Source organism: Spermophilus citellus (genome assembly GCF_964194105.1).
Source record: "Spermophilus citellus genome assembly, chromosome: 2".
NCBI lineage: Eukaryota > Metazoa > Chordata > Mammalia > Rodentia > Sciuridae > Spermophilus > Spermophilus citellus.
This window is the reverse complement of record NC_138183.1, coordinates 35,048,748-35,069,353: the sequence shown is the minus strand read 5'-3', so window position 1 is coordinate 35,069,353 and position 20,606 is coordinate 35,048,748. Positions and strand designations below refer to the sequence as shown.

General features: G+C 47.8%; 1 protein-coding gene across 1 annotated transcript in view; it reads left to right on the top strand.

The window, feature by feature from the left end:
- Positions 1-518: 518 nt before the first annotated feature.
- The window catches only part of LOC308641415 (stimulated by retinoic acid gene 6 protein-like), a 38,394-nt gene continuing 18,306 nt past the window's right edge, over positions 519-20,606 (top strand). The window contains exons 1-7 of the mRNA XM_081280037.1: positions 519-681; positions 1,035-1,220; positions 11,815-11,890; positions 13,049-13,149; positions 16,653-16,783; positions 18,919-19,039; positions 20,483-20,528. Coding sequence (XP_081136163.1) covers positions 1,201-1,220; positions 11,815-11,890; positions 13,049-13,149; positions 16,653-16,783; positions 18,919-19,039; positions 20,483-20,528 — 495 coding nt within the window. The 5' untranslated portion in view covers positions 519-681; positions 1,035-1,200. The remainder of the gene's footprint in view (positions 682-1,034; positions 1,221-11,814; positions 11,891-13,048; positions 13,150-16,652; positions 16,784-18,918; positions 19,040-20,482; positions 20,529-20,606) is intronic.

Genomic DNA, 20,606 nt, shown 5'->3' with positions numbered 1-20,606 from the left:
GTGGGTGCCACAGATGGCCAGGCTTTGTCAGTTAGGGTGTCTGTTCATTGCCTCCGAGGCCCTCTCCTGCTCCCTTGTAGCTGATTAGATCTGGGGTGTTATGGTCTGAATTGTGTCTGCTCCAAACTCACTTGCTGGAGTTTTAACTCCCATTACTCTAGAACATGACCATATTTGGACATCGGATCATTAAAGAGTTATCTCAATTACAACAAGGTCTTATTCTTAACATACAGGACCTGGACCACATGATGCTCACAAGTCCCCCATACTCTGTGCCACATTAAACAGCCCCATGAGCTATTGCAACAAATAAGCCCCTACGTCGCTGGAGTATTACAAGAAGACTTTATTTCTTGCTCATGGGCTAGTCTATAGGAGGATGGTCCATAGAAGGCCATTTCCTCTACATGGTAAGTCAAGGACCCAGGCTCCTTCAATCTTATGATTTCACTTCCTGTACAGCCCTGGAGTCCAACCAGCAGATGGGGAAGGAGGAGGAAACAGAGAGCCTTGCTTCTTGACCACGTCGAGCACTTCCCCTCCCAGTCCATGGGTGAAACTTCGTCCTGTGTTAGCTCCTGAGTAGGGTCCAGCCTGGGAAGGTCCCACCCAGCAGCAGCCTTATTTTCTGCAAAGGGAGCAGGAAGGCTGGCAGTCAGGCAGCTGGTCTGCATGCAGGTGAGGTTCAGTTTTGAACTATCTCCAGCTTCTTTTCCCAGCAAACGGGCTGCCTTGTTTCCAAGGGGAACCAGCAAGTCAGGGGGACGAGTTGCCCTGCTGTGAGGCAGATTCCTAGTTTATTGCCTACAATAATTTTCAAAGCTAGTCTAAGGGGCCACAGCTGTAGGACGAAGCTCTGACAACCGAAGGGCCAGGCGAGGGGGGTCCCGTAAGGGTCAGCAGTGAGGGGAGGAGAGGCTGCAGGAGAGCAGCTCCCTCTTTTGCAACATGAGAAGGCGAGGAAGAGCAGAAGGGTAGCCAGGGTGTTGTGAAACCAGGAAGAGGGCTGCTCACCTGCTTTCCTTTCTCAGGTAAATATTTGACTGGGTATTTGCCTGTTGGGTGCGGGGAAGAGACTTGGCGAGGACACCAGCCCAGAGGAAGCAGTCATAACCAGGAGCCCCAAGAACAATCCAGAGACACTTTGTCCGCCAGTGCATCGCCCACCCGGGCTTCAGGTGGCCCGTTACCAGCCAGATGTTCACTGCAAACGCAAGGTGAGTGCCAGGTAATGAGGCGGGACAACTGCGTGTCCCAGGCACCTGTCTTCTATGTTGATTGATGGAAACTGGGAGAAGGCAGGGGTTAGGTAATGTGCAGGCGGGCTGGCGTGGAGGAAAGAAGCAGGGGTCGGTTCCTGGGTCAATTCCTTTCATCTTTGGTTCAGAGCCACAAAGTGAGTGAACAGAGCCCAGACATGGAATTAGAGGGTTCTGGGTTCAAATCCCAACTCTGCAGCTTCTGACCCCAGTTTGTTCATCTATTAATCAGGTGGAATAGCCCCCGTAACTGGTGCCCATGACCACTCTCTCCATCCCTGGGCTCCTCCCCCCAGGCTCTGGCACACACTTCCTACCCTTTGCTGTGTATGAGATCAGCCTTTTTGGACTGTTCATATGAATGATAATGAGCGTTTGCCTTTAAGTGTCTGGTTCCTTTTGCTTAACATGGTGTCCTCCCCCGTCTTCTATGTTGTTTCATATGACAGGACTGCCCTCTTTCTCTGTCCCGACTGTGTTGATGAACCACATTTCTCTACCTGTTCTTTGCTGTTGGACATTTAGGTTGATTCTCTATCTTGGCTCTTGTGAATAGTGTTGCCATCGGCATTGGCTTGCTGTATCTTTTTGACATAGCAATTTCATTTCTTTTGAATATATACCCAGTAAGTAGTGGGGTTGCTGAATCCTGTGGTTGTTCTATTTTTAATTTTTTGAGGAACCTTCCTATTGTTTCCATAGTGGCTGTGCTGACTTACATTCCCACCAACTGGGTGTGAGTTCCTTTTCCTCTTTATCCTTGCCAATATTCGTTTTCTGTTGTCTTGGGTTATTGTTGTTGTTTTTGGTACCAGGGATTGAACTCAGGGACACTCAATCACTGAGCCACATCCCCAGCCCTATTTTGTAGTTTATTTAAAGACAGGGTCTCACTGTGTTGCTTAGGGCCTCCCTGTTGCTGAGGCTGGCTTTGAACTAGCAATCCTCCTGCCTCAGCCTCCTGAGTCACTGGGATTACAGGTGTACGCCACCATGCCCGGCTCTGTTGTCTTTTTGTTACTAACTGTTCTAACAGGATCGAGGTTAGCCCATGGCTTATGAACACCAAATGGGAAAGATTGGACATCTTCGAAGTCCTGCCCAGATGGGGGGAATCAAGAATTCTTAGTCTAACAGCTGCTGGGATCACAGGCATGCGCCACCGCGCCCAGTTAAGAGTAGGGGACTATACCCCAAGCGTATAGTCCAGAGGAGGGGCACCAACCCGGAGCCAATCGTGCCTCGATGTGCAGTTAACATGGGTGACAAGGTCAAAGCAAGGAGAAGAGAACAGAGATCTGGACACAGGGAGGGGAAAAGGAGGGGCCCTGGGAGGAGATGGGATAAAGACAGGGGGTGTGGGGGGCACTGCCATTTTCTCCCTGATTCCCAGAGTCACAGCAAATGACACCCACAGGGACAAACCAAGAAACAGAGCGACAGACTGAGAGTCACACAACAACCTGGGAGACCAAGAGACAGACCTGAGGGGGAGGAAGGAACTGGATTGTGGCTCAGTGGTAGAGCACTCACCTAGCATGAGAAGGGCCCTGGGTTCGATCCTCAGCACCACATAAAAATAAATGAAAGGAATAAAGGTATTTTAAAAAAAAACAGAGAAGACAGTCTGTGTTTCATGGTATTTCTGGGCTCCATTTTGTCGCATTTTAAAAACGTAAACTTTTCATTAGGGAAAATCACACACGCGTTTAAGAGAAGAGAGGATGGTGTGCTTGATTTCCCAGTTACACCTGGCCTGTTTTGTGATGTCCTACTCCTTTCCCACCCCACTGTCCTGGCATCAGGGGCTTCATTATTTTTTAAATATTTCTTTTAGTTGTAGTTGGTCACAATACCTTTATTTTATTTATTATTTTACGTGTTGCTGAGGATCGAACCCAGGGCCTTCCCCGTGCTAGGCGAGCGCTCTAGCGCTGAGCCCCAGCTCCAGCCCAGGGAATTCATTTTTGAAAGAAGGTCTGCTTTCTTCCGTGGATTCTTGCAGCTGTGTCCAGGTGACAGGGTGCACGAGTCACTCTGTCACCCCTTCTGCTGTTGTCTCATCTTTGTCCTGAGAGAGCTCAGACCACCCCGTCCACAGGAGCTAGAAATTGACGAGACATGGAATCTGATGTCTGGAAGCCGAGGGAATGTGCAGGCTGTTGGAGCTCAAAGCCTGGCTCCCTCCCTTGATAACTTGGACAGGGTTCTTTCCTTTGGGTGCCTCAGTTTCCTCATCTGTGAAGTGAGGAGGTGAATAGTACCTTTCTCACAGAGCTGTTGAGGGGGTGAAATTAGTTGATAAACAACCCTTAAACCATAGCTGGAATCTCAAGGGGTGTCAGCACGCCATCTATATGTTTAAGAGATAGCAGTGAGCCCTCTTCTGTGCCCAGGGGTTGGGCACCTGGAGATGAGGAGAAGTGTCCCAGCCTTCAAGAAGCTCCTCATCCAATGTGAGACACAGACCCTCACACAGTGGACTGATTGCTGTGATAGCCTGTCCCTCTCAATTCACCAGTGACCAAGCAAACCCAGGGTTTCCTGAGCCTAAGGAAGCACTGCACTGAATAACAGTGTTAGGACCCATTCAAGGCAGTTTTCCTGGCCTGGCCTCTTTGTCAGAGGATCAGAGGAGGCCAGTGGATGGGGGCAGGGATCGGGCCATTCTGGGCAAAGGTATGGGAAGTGTGAGATTGGTCATGGGGCCAGGCGTGGGTCGTGCCTTTGGCTACTGGTTAACCAGGTGGGAGACTGCAATCCACTGCCATGGTCAGGGGCCAAGAGCAGGGAGCCCCTGGCACTCCCAGCCCTGCTGGTCATGACACACGCTGGGGGAGGCTGGGGAGGATAGGAAGGAAGACTGAGGAAGGGCAGAGGTTGATCAGCCTGGAGAAGGGCCCGCAGGCACTCAGGGGACACAGGCACAGCCAGGTCTGCAGAGGCAGAAGCATAACTAGTGGTGTCTCCTTTCAGCTTTGCAAAGGGAGAAACACTTTTTTTTTTTTTTTTTTGGTGAGAGCTGCCCACAAGCAGGGAGGACGGTGGGGAGAGAAGGATTGCGGTTCCTGTCAAGGTCACGAAGGGGCATGCGACTCTCCTTGTATCCGATCCTCCTGGCACCTTGAAGGGTGGCAGTGGACCCCTTTCCAGGAAGAGAAGAGCAAGGTCTAGAGAGGGGCATGGTTCGCCTGGGGCCACACAGCTGTTGTGTGGTGGGACTTGCCTCAGGTCGGCCTAGCTCCAAAGCCAGCCCTTCCCCCACTGGTCCCCAAAGGACCCAGTAAGAGGAAGTTGGCCTTGGGAGGTCAAATGGGGCTTCCTGGCTGTCCCATGGGGGATACGGGGTGATCAGAGGCAGTCAAACTCCACATGGGGTTGGATTCCAGAGCCCTGGATTCTGATCCTGTGAGCAGGAGCAGATGGGGGTGTTTTACATCATGGTGGACAGGGGTGGCGTGGGGGCAGCTCAGCCACATGCGTGCCATGTGCCTCTCCCTTGCCCTCCACCCTCTCCTTCCTCCTTCCCTCCTTCCCTTCCCTCCTTCTGCAAGCACTTGCCTGGATTTGTAAGGTACTTTGACTCAAGTCAGAAGCCAGGGGTAGGGGTGGGTGGGGGATGATTCAAGTCCAATTTTGAATAAAACATGCTTCTAGTTTTTGAAAAATCCCATGCCCTAAAGATCAGAGATGAGACACGAAAACCCCACACGTAACTTGAGGCAGAAGTGCTAATGCTGGAGAGGGGCTGGTGAAGGGGGGTGACCCTCCAATTCCCCAAGGGAAGGAGTGTCTCTGGTTGAGGGAGATGAGCCAGGAGGCCTTGGCTCCAGTTCCAGAAAGAAAAGATAAGGCCGAGATGAACTTTCCAAATGACCTCACTTGCTATTTACACATCTGAGCAAGTCCTAGAGTTTGGGGACCTGCAGTGCAAAGACACATGCTTGCTGAATGTGTCATGGAGTCAGAGGCCCTTGGGGATGGATGGGCCCCTAGCAGTCATCTGATCAGTTTCTTTCTGTCTCTTTTTTTTTTTTCCAAACAGCTGGCTGCAACCCAAAGTGGGCTGTCGGGTGAATTCAGTGGTGTAACATTTTGCAAAATGAAATGGTCAGACCAGAAATGATTTGACTCAAATTAAAAATATCAGAGAGCACCAAGCATAGGAAGGACATTGTTTCATGAAAGTTTATTATATACACACACATACCTGAACCGGGTCATCGCTATAATTGTGCATTGTGTGTAACACATACAAATGTGACTTGTAGTCAAAAAATTTAGAAAGCCTGACCTAGCCCAGTCTGTTCATTTTACAGAGTACGAACTTGTACAATAAGGAAGAGTGGCCCAAGAGAGAGGGCTGGCGCAATGGCTTCCTATGTGCTCCTCACCCTAAACTTGTCTTTCTCCTCATACATTCATTAATATTGATCCCATCCTCCAGTTTTGGAAATCTCATTCTTCTAGGCCATGTCCAAGGCCAGGATCACATCTGCCAGTGGTATGCTGGGAAATGTGTCATATCGGACTCCCTGAAAGGAAGGTGGCATCCTTACATATAAGTTGATTGTAAGTCATATTTATACAGCAGATATGTCACACAATTCACAAATTATAATAAAATATGCCATGCTCTTTATTACATATTCCATCCCGCTGATTCATTTGCCCAGAATGCTTTCCATTGATTTTTGCTGTCCTCTCGTGCCTGTGGCCAGCCTATGTGACCACTGATAGATGAGGGTAGTTTTGACATGATCGTTGGTTGACACTTTTATTTACATTAATGAGTAAGACAAGTGTGAATCAAGGAAGACGTTAGTCAGAATTTCGCTTGTAGTTGACAGGAGCTGCTTCTTTGATGAATGGGATAAAAGTTTTTGAGTCCTGAGAAATATTAAAAAAAAAAATAGATACTTTTTGCTACTCACAGTGTAAAGGCCACAAACATAATATGTTTTAAAATCTGCATTATTAATGTGTCTCCATTGCTCTATAGACAATCTACAAAACAACAGTCCAACCCCTGGTTGGTAGTAACTGCCAGTTCTCACGGTGTAAGTCCTCCCACGTGACTGATGTCAGGCTGCATGATACCCTTGAGTGTGGCGGGGGAGGACACAGGCAGTCACCTACCCTGACGCTGTGCTGCTCTCCGCTCCACACATGTTGGTAAAGAGACTCCAGTGCACAGGTGACAGGAAAAGGTAGAAAGTAATTAGGAACGGATGAATCTGGAGTCTTTAGTACTTTTGTGTTTAATATAATGGACTTAATTATATAATTTAATTTGGGGCAGTTGTGGTGTTGAACCCCCTTGCGGAGTTCCCGATCGGGTGACAGTTGGTTCTTCCAATCTGGCTCCAGGCAGCCTCAGCACCACTTCCCAGCCCTGAGGTGGGATTCTGCAGGCTCCTGGGATTCACAAAGACGAGGAACCCCCAACACAGGGGGTGGGTTACCAGGCATCCCACGGATGCCTCATACACAGACATACAGGCACACACACACAGATACACACACACACACACACACACACACGGACACACAGACACACACACGTGGATGCACACACACATGCAAACACACTGTACCCACCTCTTCCTCCTCCCCTGTCCCTCCTCTGTACCAAGCATCCTTTCTGCTACCCATGAGGTGGTCAGCATCCTGCCCACTGAGCCTGCTGACGGGAGCCTGAACTGGTCCTGGGCTGTGTGACATTCCCTGGTCACTGCCTCTTTCTGGCCTCAGCTTCCTGAGGGAGGTTTCCACAGAAACATAATAAACATTAATAAACATCTTCTCAGACTCTGCTTAATGGGCTCCGGACTAGACTCAGGGTCACTGACGTGTCAACGGCTGCCTGGACGGCCAGGGAACTCTGGGAACTGGGGCAGGGAGGCGGGTGACTGCAGGGACACTGGCTCTAACCTCGCCTCCTCCTGGTTTTTAGTATCCCCATTTTAAAAAGGGGCTAATACAGCCCGCCCTGCAAGATTCTTATAAAGATTAAATTAGTTAATACAGAGAGTGGAGTGCCTAGGACAGAGGGACACACAATAGAGTGGTGTCAGTCGATGGAGGCTATCTATCATGGATTTATCTTATTACTACATGTTAGCACCGACGGAAGCAGGATTGTGGGGGACCCTCCACCCCCAGGAGACAATCCACGCTGGGGTGTTGGAGAGAGGAGATGGGAGTACAGGTGACTATGTTCTGGATGTACGAAGATACGTGTTAATTCGCAGCCTGACCCCCATTTCTTTAACTTTGATGAAAGATTCGTGCATTTTGCTGTGTCCTAGGGCAAACCTTGCCCATGTCACATCACTTACCACTGATTTCACGGACAGTTTCCCATCAGAATGGCCTTCCATTCTTTGGGCAGCATTCAGTCCTTCCCACTTGCAAATTCCACGCGTGTTCTTTGCTACCTACTCTGTGCTAGCCGCTGCTTTACGCCTTGGGATAGATACGCAGCCGTCGAGCCAAACATCTCTGTTGTATTTTAGGTGGAAATTCAGAAAAGCATTAAGAAAAAGAAAGCAGAACGGCCTCCAATCCCACCACCAGAGATGACCATTCTCAACCCGGGAATGTATTGTTTTATAATCTTTACATTTTTTCATAAGCACTTTTTCAATCCACTCTCAGTGTTAGGCATATCTTGTAGAGTGGCATTTGGCCACTGCCCAGTAACTTCAATAAGCCCACTGGAGCAACCCTGGGCTCACCAGGAAGCATATGAGAAATGGACTCAGTAGCCTTCTCACTTGTGTTGACTCCAGCACGTGTGGATTCTGTGCACCACAGTGGCTGCTGGGCTGTCAGGTGAGTCAGGTGATCAGATTCTGCAGCTCTGGACTCCTGGAGAGCTACTTGTAGACCTCGCCTGAACAAACCAGGCGCTAAGCCACTACAAGTCTAACTCCTGACTTAGCCCCTCTATGCAGGAGACAGGCCCAGCAGCAAATCTGTCCAGGCAAGGTCACCCATCAAAAATAATTAGATGAGTCTGTACATAGTGGCATGAATGATTTCCTTTATTTATTAAATGAAAAATCAAACTTAGTCTGATCCTGTTTTTTGCTTAAGAAACAAAGTAGGATATAAACATAATTTTGGAAGGAGAAAAGATTTTCATTTACTACTTTATAAACTTGCAAATATATTGAAGGTTTTGCAATGAGCATATGTTACATTTAACATTTTACGCACACATATGAGAAAGGGAGGAAGAGAGAGCCCTTAGTCTTCCAGTTCACACCTTCAAACACTTTCTCAGATTATGTCCTTATCTGATGTTTCTTAAAAGTAGAATTTCTGGAAATGGAATTGTTGTTTCTTAAAGATTCTTGGTACATATTGCAAAACGAATCCTCAGAATGGCTAGACCAATGTACACTCTGACCCCCAGTAAATAAATACTAATTGTCTTAACTTTCAATATTGCTGGGTAACTATTTACAATAGTTCCCAATTTCATAGATTAGGTAGCATTTCATCTTAACTTTTTATTTCATGACTAGTTGAATTCTAGATATTTATTTATTTTTCATTTTTTACTATTTAATTGACATATAATAATTGTAAGCATTTGTGGTACACAGTGGAATATTTCCATGCATGTACAATGTGTAGTGATAAGTCAGGACAGATAAATCAGTCCCCTCAAACATTTATCAACTGTCTATGAAACATTTATCCTGAATGTTAGGAACATTCAAAATCTTCTCTTCTGGCAATTCTGAAATATTCAACAAGTTATTTTAGCTATAGTCACCCTTCTGTGCTATATAATACTAGAACGGATTCCTCCTATCCTACTGTACTTTTGCAGCCGTTAACCTATGTCTCTCTATCCAACTCTGCTCCTTAGACCTGAACTTCTGTAAGTTTAGCTGCTTTAGCTTTCACATATGAATGGGATCATGTGGCATTGCTCCGTCTGTGCCTGACTTCTAACGTTCCCCAGGCTCATCCATGTTGCTGCAAATGGCAGGATTTCAGTCTTTTCTGTGGCTGAATGGTACTCCATTGTGTATATGCACCCTATTTTCTTTACCCATTCATATGCCAGTGGACACCTGGGCTGCTTCCATATCTGGCCCATTTTGAACAACAGTACAATGATCTTGGGATTGCAGATGTCTCTACAATACACTTTGAATTTCTTTCTTTATATTTTGGTGCTGTGGTTGGGACCCAGGGCCTTGTGTGTGCTGGGCAAGTGCTCCACCACGGAGCTACATCCCCAGCCCTAAATTCCTTTCCTTTCGATGTGTCACCAGCAGTGGGGTTGCTGGGTCCCATGAGAGTTCTGTATTACTGTTTGGAGGAACCTGCTACTGTTTTCCTCTCTCAGCTGTACAAATGTGCATTTCCACCAACACCGTAAAGCCTCTCTTTCCTCCTCATCCTCGCCAGCATTTGTCATTTGTTGTCTTTTTGATCATAGCCAATCTAATGAGGGGGGCTAACACCTCACTGTGGTTTGGATTTGTGTTTCCCTGGCAATTAGTGATGTTTAGCACTTTCATGTAGCTGGTAGCCATTTATATGTCTTCTTTGGAGAAATGACAATTCAGATAATTTGTCCATTTTAAATTTTAAGTATTTAAAACTATTTGTGGTTTTTCCTCTGTTGGTGGCTTACTAGTCTTTGGATCTCCTTGTCCTCATGGTGGGTCTCTTTTTATCTTCATTTTCTCCTCTTCTTGGTCATTTGTTGGGGAGATTGAATTTCTCTCATACATACTTTTTAATATAACGGTTCACATTCTCTATATATGTGCTGGGTATTGAACTCAGGAGTGCTTAACCACTGAGCCACATCCCTAGGCCTTTTAAAAAATATTTTATTTAGAGACAAATTATTCTATAATTTGCTTAAGGCCTCACTAAGATCCTCCTGCATGAGCCTCCTAGCAGCTGGGATTACAGGTGTGTGCCATGGTGCCCTGCTGATAATTACTTATTTAGATCTTAACAGTGTTTTACTAACTTCTTTGATGACGGTTGCCTTTAAATCCTTCTCCTTCCGCACAGATCCATTTTGCCTTGTTACCTGGGAATCCTGTCCTACTGCTGTCTTCAGAAGACCCCATCCATCACTGTGCTCTGCTGCCGCCCTATTCTGCTCCCCCCCATTGCTGTGGGCGTGGAGCCTTCCTGCGTGGTCCACGGTCTGTGGTCATGTTGGGTGGCCCCTTTTCTCTCTGCTAGAGTCCTAATTGCTCCCCACTGTTTTCTAGCAGTTTCTGTGCCCCTGGTAGATCCCTCTCTTGCTTGGAAACCTAACTTCCTGCCTGCCTGCCTGCCTGCCTTCCGCTTTGAGGGTTCACATGGAATGGGGAGACTGGTGCATGGGCTCAGCTTACCTTCCTAAGAGCAGAAGTCCCATGACAGTTCCATTACATTTCCGACAGCTTGAGTCTCACCCACCTGCACCCCACCATTTACTGGATGTTTTAGAATTATGGGGACTCTGTCACCTCATGGGGTCCTGGAGGAGTGCTCTTCCCTGAGGCTTTCGAGGGGACAGTAGTCACTTCCAGGGAAGGAAGCCCAGGTGATGGATGGGTGGATGCCGCAGGGGTCAGGGATGGCAGGAGTAAAGATGTGACAGAGTGGGCTTTGGGGGTGTTGTGAAGTCAGAGCAGCAGAACAGAGTACAGTGGGAACCCCACAAAGGAAGGAATCCCTCTCACAAAGAAGCCATGAAATTGAGTGTTTAGGTACATGCCTGTAATCCCATCTGCTCAGGAGGCTGAGGTGGGAAGATCTCAAGTTCAAGGTCAGCCTGGGCAAGTTAGGGAGATCCTTTCTCAAAATAAAACATTAAAAGGGCTGGGGAAGTAACAGTGGTAAAGCACCTCTGGGTTCGGTCCTCAGTACCAAAAAAGAAAAAAGTCATGCCACTGTGTCCGTGTGTCTCAGACACGAGCCCACCACCCGTCCTGCTGACACTGAGAACCAGAGAGGCCAGTCTGTGGTGTAGTCCAATAGCCTCTCTCCTGCCCAAATAGCCCAGCTTGTGCTTCTTGACCTTGACCATGGGAAACCATGTCCAAAAACAGATTTTCTGGGAAGCTAGTGATGCTTCAGTCTCAGGTCTCCTTGTTTGTACACTTCCAAGGCTCTGGAAAGGTGAAGGGACTCTAGTTAAGTTTGTATATGGTCAGAGGTTTTTCTTAAAATGTGAAAATGTAAGATCTTTTTGTAGTTATATTTTTTAAAAAACACCCAAATTATTTTGGGGCTCACATAACCCGAATCTGTCCCTGCTTGTGTCATTAACAAAAGAAGGAATTCATTTCGGTTACCAAGGAAGTTGGGTAAATCATCAAGCTGGAGAAAGAAATATGAAAGAAAATTAATCCATTTAGGGAAGACACACCACAAAGGAGCATCCCTGACTCAGAGAAAGCAAAATTTTAAAAGATCAGGTGGTCTTAGTGGGCAACAAGCCAAACTCCTGTCAGGGATGTTCAAGGCTGAGGAGTCTGTAGCAGTGATTGACAATGTGGTTTTTGGCCCTTTTCAGGACCAGGCAGCTAAATGGCACCTGCACCAGCTCAGTGGACATGGAGCTCTTTCTCCATTACTCCCTCATCCCATCAGTAAGTAAAGACCGGGGAGGGATGAAGAGGGGAGAGGAGTTGGGTGGCTGGTGTGACACAGGCCCCCGGAGGGCTGACAGCTCAGGGGAGGGACATCAGCAGAGTTTCTTCTAAAGCCTTCGTTCAGTTTCTTACGTTATGCACCAAACTCATAGAAAAAAGATGTTAAGAATTCAACCGTCAGCAATACCAGACAGAAGACGGAGCCTGTGCAAAGGTCCTGTGGGGAGAGAGGAGATGGAGAGCATGAGGAGTAAGAAGGCCAGGAGTGGGGAGCCCAGTGGAGGAGTCTGGGGAGCAGGGCAGGGCCCAGATAGGCATGGCCCTGTGGGTTCTCTGTTGAGTTCTGTCGTCAATCAGAGGACAAGGGAAATAACTGAGGGGTTTTCAGCGTGAGGATGGCATGGTCAGATCTGTGTTTTTAAAGCTCACTCTGGTTGCAGTGTGGAGAGGAGGCTGGACTCTGTTGTGGGGCTCAGGGAGGGCAGCTTAGGTCCTCCTAGATGATGGTGGTCAACTTGAGATGTTGGGAGTGAAAGCAAGAGGACCTGCTCATGGGTGGGGAGGGAGGTTAGAGTGAGGCAGAGGTTGAGGATGACTTCTGGGTTTTACTTGCACATCTGGAAGGGTGGTGGCAGCTGCCATTCACTAGTTATGGAAAATTAGAAGAGATCCAGGTTTGGGGCAGATGAAACCACAAGGCAGGGAGAATATCATGAGTTCCATTGAAGACCCACTGAATTTGAGATGCTTCTAACACACCCAAAGAAATACCCAATGTGTGATTATGAGCTTTGGAACATGAGAACATGTTCCATGTATGAGGACATGACCAAATCCACAGAGCAAATCTCTGACAGTCACGACTGCCTTTTCACAGATGAAGAGACCGAGGTTCAGGGAAGTCAAGTCTCCCTTCAAGCCAGTGTGTGGGAGAAACCAGGTTGGAACCCACATCTGTTCAGGGCAACACAAAAGAAAGCTCAGGGTAAAACATCTGGTAGCTCCGGGCCACAAAGTCAGACCTCTGACTCTGCAGTGTGAGGTGACAGGGACACTCTGCATGCTGGGCTCAGCCACACACCCTCTTTCAGTGGGACACTGAGGCCCGGCTAAAGATGAACAGGTCCCACTGACTCTCCATCTTCTCTTCTACAGCTTTTCATCATTTTGGTCTTGTCCCTCCTACAAAGACGAGAGCACTGTAGACAGACAGATGACACCTCCTACCTCTTGGGGAACCACTTTGGAATCATCGTGTGAGTTGAGTCGGGGTCAGCCCCTACAGCTGGGGGTACTCTCTAGTTGTGACCAATGTCAACTTGAGGCCAGGTAGCTCCCAGGATCCATGCACAGTCCTGTGTGTCCTTTCCCCGCTCCAAACAACACCTTGAGAGATGAGAATCCACTTCTAAGTCATTGCAGCCCTAGGTGCTGAGATCTGCAGGGAGGAGACTAAGAAGACTTGGACTCTTGTGGAAAAGGCCTTCCCACGTGGAAGGTGTGGCCACCTCGGGAACAGGAGGAAGAGCGTTCCCTGTGACTGGGAGGGAGTCTTTCTGGCAGATGGTGCCATGAGTCATGTTCCAGATCTTGCTGCACCAGGGGAGCTTCCTTTAATTTTCTCCCCTCTGTATTTTTTTATTGGTGCATGGTGACTGTCCATAATGGCGGGGTTCATTGTTACGTATTTGTTACATGCACAAAATATAGCAACATGACTTGGCCAATATCATTCCCCAGTGTTGGAAAGAGTCCACGCCCAGTGCAGGTTTTCAGATGTGCAAGTTGTTGAATTGAATTGCATCCTAATCAAGACGCCACTGGCAGTACTTACAAGCCATGTGAGACTCGGTTTCCCCATCTTTAAAACAGATGGACACCCCTATTCTGCTCATCACAGAGTCAATGTAGAGAGCAAATGAAGAAATACTTTATAAGCTGTGAAGTGCTGCAGGCACAGGAAGGGTTATATTTCAGGAAATAACCCCTTTCCGATACTCCACTGATCCCCCTGTTTTCCTGTTTCCTCTCTACCTTCCACACACCAGGGGAGCTTTCAGGTCCTTTCTAGTTCTGCCATTTTGAGCCGCTGCATTCCTGATCATATTTTTTCTTGAGTTCTATGTTGCCCCATTATCTCCAGTTATTACCATCACCATCACCATCACCATTATCATCATCATCATCACTACCACCATCACCATCATCATCATCACCACCACCACATCATCATCATCACCATCACCATCATCACCATTACCATCACCACCATCATCATCACTATCACTATCATAATCACCATCACCATCGTCATTACCATCATCATCATCACCATCACCATCATCACCATCACCATCACCATCATCATCACTATCACTATCATAATCACCATCACCATCGTCATCACCATCACCATCATCACCATCACCATCACCATCATCATCACTGTCATGCAGTTAACATTTATGGCACCCTGTTTTGACCCGGGCCCTAAGCCATTTTCCTTGCATTAGTTTCCTAAATCCTCTTGCCAATATAGCGTGGTGGAGGCCATTATCCTCATACCATGGATAAGAAAACTCAGACTCAGGTTAAATGACTTGTCTAAAGCCATAGAGCTGCAAGTGACAGGAGCTTTAACCCAGACTGGTTTGGTATTTTTTCCATTCTCCCAGTGTCAACGTGAGCAGGTTCAAGCTAGGGACACCCCCAGATCTCATCGCTGGGCTCTGGAGAAGGAAGAGGAAGCCAGAGTGTCAAGACTGAGGCTGAGGTTGACCTGAGATGCAGAGAGGGAAAATCCAACACCAAGTCCAAGGGCACTGCACACCAGTCTGAGCAGCAGCTAGAGGAATTCTGGACACTCCCTGGGACATTTGACCCCTCCCACAGTGCCAGGTGTAAGCCACACTGGTGGAGGCAAAGCTGAGGTTGATGGGTAAAGATCTCAGACCCCACCCCTGGCATTTGACATGAAGGGGCTGGTGCAGGACTTGATAAGAAGCAGGAATTCCATAGCAATTGTATTAAACTTCTCTGAATTAAATTGACCAGGGCACATTTGACTTGCTCCTGGCCACTTTCCCATCCTACTTCTTTTCATGATGTTTTCCTCCATCTTTACTGAACAATAACTCCATGTGCGGTTGGCCCTCCACAGATTACCATTTGCTCTCCACAGTGGCACTCTGGTGAGCAGAATAGGGGTGTCCATCCCTGTTTTAAAGATGGGGAAACTGACTCTCACGTGACTTATACGTACTGTCAGTGGCATCTTGATTGGAATGCAATTCAGTTCAACAACATGAACATCTGAAAACCTGCACTGGGCGCAGACCCTTCTCCAAGGTCCTGGGCTAGGTCCCGCCCCAGAGGAGTTGATAGTTTATAACTGGAGTTATTTACTCTGGTCTAGACCAAACTCTCCTGGCTGGAAGAGACAGACGTGCATTCAAGCTTAGTTACAGGAAAAGAAAAGAAAAAATTTGAAAATAAAAAAATTCACAGAAACCAGAGTGGCCTAATGAGAACTGGTCTCTAGAGCTGGGAACCTATAGGAGATTGACTCTTTGTCTTTCTGCCCTGTGTCACCAGGACCCCTCAGCATTATTTTGCTGTGTTCCTCTCTGGTAGCTAGGATCTCTGACTTAGGATCTCTGTGTGGCATTGACTCTGATCCCAATTTGATGTGACTTTCCAAACTAGGACTTTAACAACCTACTTGCTCATAGCCCAAGGGCCACAAATCCAAATACAAGAACAGGCATCCACCCGGCTCATCCAAAGTCAGGCGGTGACCCTGTCCACTGTGGCCAGGAAGGTATGGTCGTATAGGGAAGGCAAATTTTTCTCTTTACCCTCTTAAGGTGATTCAGCTGGGTCCCAGAATTAAGTTGACATAAAAGAGATCCACAGGACAAAAGCATGCACATTTATTTAACATAAATTTTACGTGACACAGGAGCCCTCCTAAGGAAATGAAGGTCCACAGAGGCAGCTAAAGTGGAACATGGATATATTGAATTGGATCCAAAGTAGCACATTGTGGAAAAATGATGTGAAGATTAGAGTTATGTTAATTAGTTCCGTACAGAATTCTCCAATCTCAAATTCTCATCTTTATGATAAGAATGCTATTTTCCTCCTATAGAGAGGGAAATTTCATGTGGGAATTTCACCTCCTGTGTTGAAGTAGCAACATGAAGGTCAGAGTTAATATTCTTGTACCTTCAGGTTTAAAAGTGTATTTAACTCAAAATAATTAATGTGCTAGAGTGGTATAGGCTTAGTTCCTTCAATCACCTGGCACCAATGCGGCCAGAGATACCCAGACCCAATCAGATGCACTGAAGAGAGAATTCTCATAGGACATATTTGGGTCCAGAGAAGGTTCCCCAAAACCTGTATAAGACACGTTTATTGTTCTACCAAGTAAGTCATACAGTCTGTGTCTCCTAGACCATACGTGTCTCATTTTGCCTTATGTTGTGGCTACTAGTGTCCTTGCTGTGTCCCCTACTGAACTTGGAGCTCCTCTAGGGAAAGAATTTTGTCTTCCTCACTTCAGTTTCCGGAGTCTGTGTCTAGCTGCAGGGCGGGGGACTAGCTCTGAGGGGACCTCCGAGTTGAGTTTCGGTTATAATGAAGAGTTTACTCTCCAATCATCCCTCTTCCAGATGAGATGGCTACTTTGGAAACCATCTGTGGGAGTGTCTCAGAGTCATCTTCTGTCCTCCTAAGCTACTTCTGTTGTCTGCAGGCCTCTGGACTTCGTGGGGACTTTCAGTAACCGGTGGTCCTATGGAATCGCCTTTGGGGCCACAGCCAATAAGATCATGTTCTTGTTCTCAGAAGGCTACCAGCCCCTGCAGGTCCCGCAGTGGGCCCAAGGTACAGGCCGCCTCACTCCTGCTGGGACTTCACCATGGACATTCCTGCTATCAGGGGCCACAGGGATTCTCTGGGGACAGGGGGTTAACATTGTGAACTGCCATGTTCTTCCCGGCCTGTGACTCACCTGTGACCTAGCCCACAAAGCCCTAAACTTGGTTTGTGGGGCTTTCCCCCAGCGAGGTTCAGAGACCCTTTAGACGTGAAGTAACAAGGGAGCAGGAAGAGGGATCGTCCCCCCCTATACCCGGCTGCTCTCCTGAGTCCCAGCCTCGCTGCCTCTGGTTATCAACAGGCCCTGGGATTCCTCCTCAAAGCATAACGTTTGCTCCTTCGGCCACTGGCTCAGCTTCCCATCCACCCCTAACTCCCACCTCCTGCTCCATCTGAAGGAGTGGGTCTAATTTACAGGTTCAGTGATTTCCTAGACAATTCCCGAACCTCTCTGCCCAGACCATTTCCCTCTCGGGGGCTCTAACTTAAAAGATCAAATGCCTACCAGGCTCTCGTCCATCTTCAGAACCCAAACGGCATCTCACTGGACACCTATCAGAAGTACCCAATTTGAGAAGTACCCAGTTTGACCAATATTTATTTATACCCATGAATCCAATGCCAAAATCAAGATAAGGGACCCCAGAAGTTTCCTTATTCCCCTTTGTGACCTCTGATTCCCTGTGGCCTCCTGTCACTGTTCCATCTCCAAGAAGCCACCTACCTGCTTAGTTTGAGTTTCCCAGGATTTTGTATAAATGGAGTCATCTGGAATGCCCTTTCTTTTCTTTTTTTGACCTGGCTTCCTTCACCTAGCATAATTATTTTGCAATTCATACATGTTTAGCGTTCATCAATAGTTCATCTTTTTTTTTTATTGCTGAGCATATTTCACTACCTATCACAGTTGATCCACTGACCTGTTGATGAACATCTGATTTATTTCCACTTATTGGCTATTGCAAATAAAGCTGCTACAAAACGTTTGTGTACAAGTCTTGGAATCTGTCCATGTTTCCATTTTCCTCAGGTAAATATCTATGAATGGAATGGCTGGGTCATATAGATCATACAGTAGATCATGCTTTTTAAGAAACTATGTAACTGTTTTTCAAAGTCATTGTAACCATTTTTAGATGGCCACCATGGTATATTAATTGTAGAATTCCTACATCAGCACTTGGTATGGCCAATCTTTATTTTTAGCCATTCTGCATGGTATGTAATGGCACCTCATGGTGGTACTCCTTTGCATTTTCATAGTAATGGTGCTGAGAGTATTTTCATGTGCTTATTTGCTGTTCTTATATCCTCTTTGATAAAGGTTTAATAACAATGATTCTGTCCAAGTCACTTACCTAGTTTTGAAAATTGGGATTTCTGTTTTCTTATTGAATTCAGGGAGTTCTTTATATATTCCAGGTATAAGTCTATTATCCGATACATGAATTGAAAATGTTTTCTCCCATCTGTGGCTTGTACTCTCATCCTCCTAACAGACTTTTGAAAGGCTGACCCCTTTAATTTTGATGAAATCTAATCGACTCTGTTTTTCTTTTATGGATCATACTTATGGTGTCATTTAGGAAATTCTTGCCTAAACTAAGGTCATGTAGATTTCTCCTAGTTTTTTTTTTTTTCACATTTGGAGCTTTGATACCTTTTCTTCTTAGGTCCTCAGAGCCTCTCCCAGGACCCAGCTCAGAGTAGACACTTAGTATAGGTCCTCCTGCATGAATGGATTCTCCTAGATCCTGTTAGAACATCTCAGAGCTGGGGAGTGGCAGGCCCTGTATATAGAGGGTGTGCTGTAGTGTACACGCATGTCCTTCTGTGTTGCTACTGAGCACTTGTGGTACTGTATTCTCGTAGTTTTTGTGAGTGTCTTTCTGTGGTCTGTCTCCACCTGTCATACTGTGAGCTAATCACCTGCAGGGATCGAATCTTCTCCATCTTTTTAGAAAGCCCCCTGCCTGCCCAGAGCAGGACCAGGAAGGGCCTGTTGCAGGAATGACAGGCTCTGCTCCTCCTTGGGTGTAGCCTGGAGCTTCTCCACTTACCTCGACTTGGGGTCTGTACAAGCACTGCAGCTTCCCAGGGTGAGGAGGGGAGCTCACCGTCTCTGGCCTTTTCTCTGCCAGCCTTTGTGCTTCTGATCGGAGGCTTCGAGGTCGGCCTGTCCTTCTTCCCCTTCTTCGCCTGCCTCTCGTCCGAGTTCCGGCTGACCAGCTCCATCCTGGGCTTCTGCTACTCCCTGCTCTGGTAAGATGGACTCTGTTGCTCCCCTGCACCCCCTGACTCCTTAGGCTGGAGGTGATCTGAGTGCAACCTTTGAAGGACACCTTTGCCCAGAACTGGGACCCAGAGTGGGCAGGGGTGACCTGTCCAGGGTCCCACGAGACCCCCTTCTTGAGATGCACTTGAAACTTCCAAAGGTTAGAGCAGCATTCTGTCTGCCCCACCTAAGACTGATCATTATTAGAATATTCCTAGAAGTCGAGGACTTAAGCTACGAGAGTCCCCCTGGGGGAGACGAGAACCCCATTTGATGCTTCTCTTTAACACTATCATGGCTTGTCTCAGGATCCTCAGAGAAAGCGCATGTGCCCTTGCTTGGCATTCAGGGGCACTGAAGCTGGCCTCTTCCTCCCTCTGCAGTCCCCAGCAGTGTCTAGCACACACCTCCACCCCACGAGACCACACTCCTGCACTCCTGCACCGGCTCACCCAGCAACCCATCTTACATGCCCACCCTGAGCCAGGGGAAGCAAGACAGAGCCGCGGGCCCGCGTTATGGCCCTTGGTCTGTGTGTTCCTGTTCCTGGTGTGGGTCATCTACCCTCCACCGGGCTCAGGGGTAGATATGAACTCCTGTCCATGCACAGTGGCTCCCGCCAGACACCCAGCTGTCTCACCTGCCTGTTGGGCTCCGTGCCCTCAGCACGGGGCACCAGACTGGCACAGAGCTGGCACCAGGGAACACTGTTGACTGAGTAACACCAAGAACGATTCTCCAGCTCCCAGGGGGAGGCTCATTTTCTTGCCTCTAAATCCCTCCAGAACCTGCTAGTGTTTTCCAGGGGGCAGGTCCTCAGGTCCATCAGCCAGGGTGGCCGGCAGAGCCTCACAGCAGCTGACACCAGCGGCCACAATCCCAAGTTTGTCAGTGACATGTTTCTTAGAAATTTAAATTGAGAGCTTCCAGGGTTCGATGTGGAGCGCTATCCTCCATTAGCCGGTGACAAACCCTGGACAAGGAAACAGGAGCATGGGAATCACTCAGCAGCTTGGCTGCCATGGGGCTGGGACCCGACCTTGAAAGTGACCAGGGGAGTGTGTTGAGCCAGACTCACAGCTTCAGAGCAGGGTTTACAGACAAGGCCACAGAGAGGCAGAAGAGCCTCAGCTGCCCAGTCAGGAGATCTGGGTCTGAGCCCTGGCTTGTCCCCGCATCCCTGTGCCCTGGATAGACCTTGTCAACTCTGGACGTCCACATCCCACCTGAATGATGGGGGAAGGGAGGACCAGCTCCCCACATCTTCCAAACAGGGTGCCTGAGTCGGGAGGGATATCAGACCTCCCCAGGGGGCAAGGAGTGGGAGGCAAGTCTGGGCTGGTGGGATCTGGGCTGTTTTCACAGAAGCTACTGGTGGGGCTGGGCTCGGAGGAAACCCAGTGCCCTAAATCCTGTTTCTGTTCCTGCAGGTTTGTTGTCACTGTTCTTCAAATCTCAGAGTGTCCCCATGGGCAGGTAAGTGTCTGCTGACCTTACCTGTCACATCATCATGGCCTACCTGCTGTGTGACCTTGGACAATCCTCTATCACTCT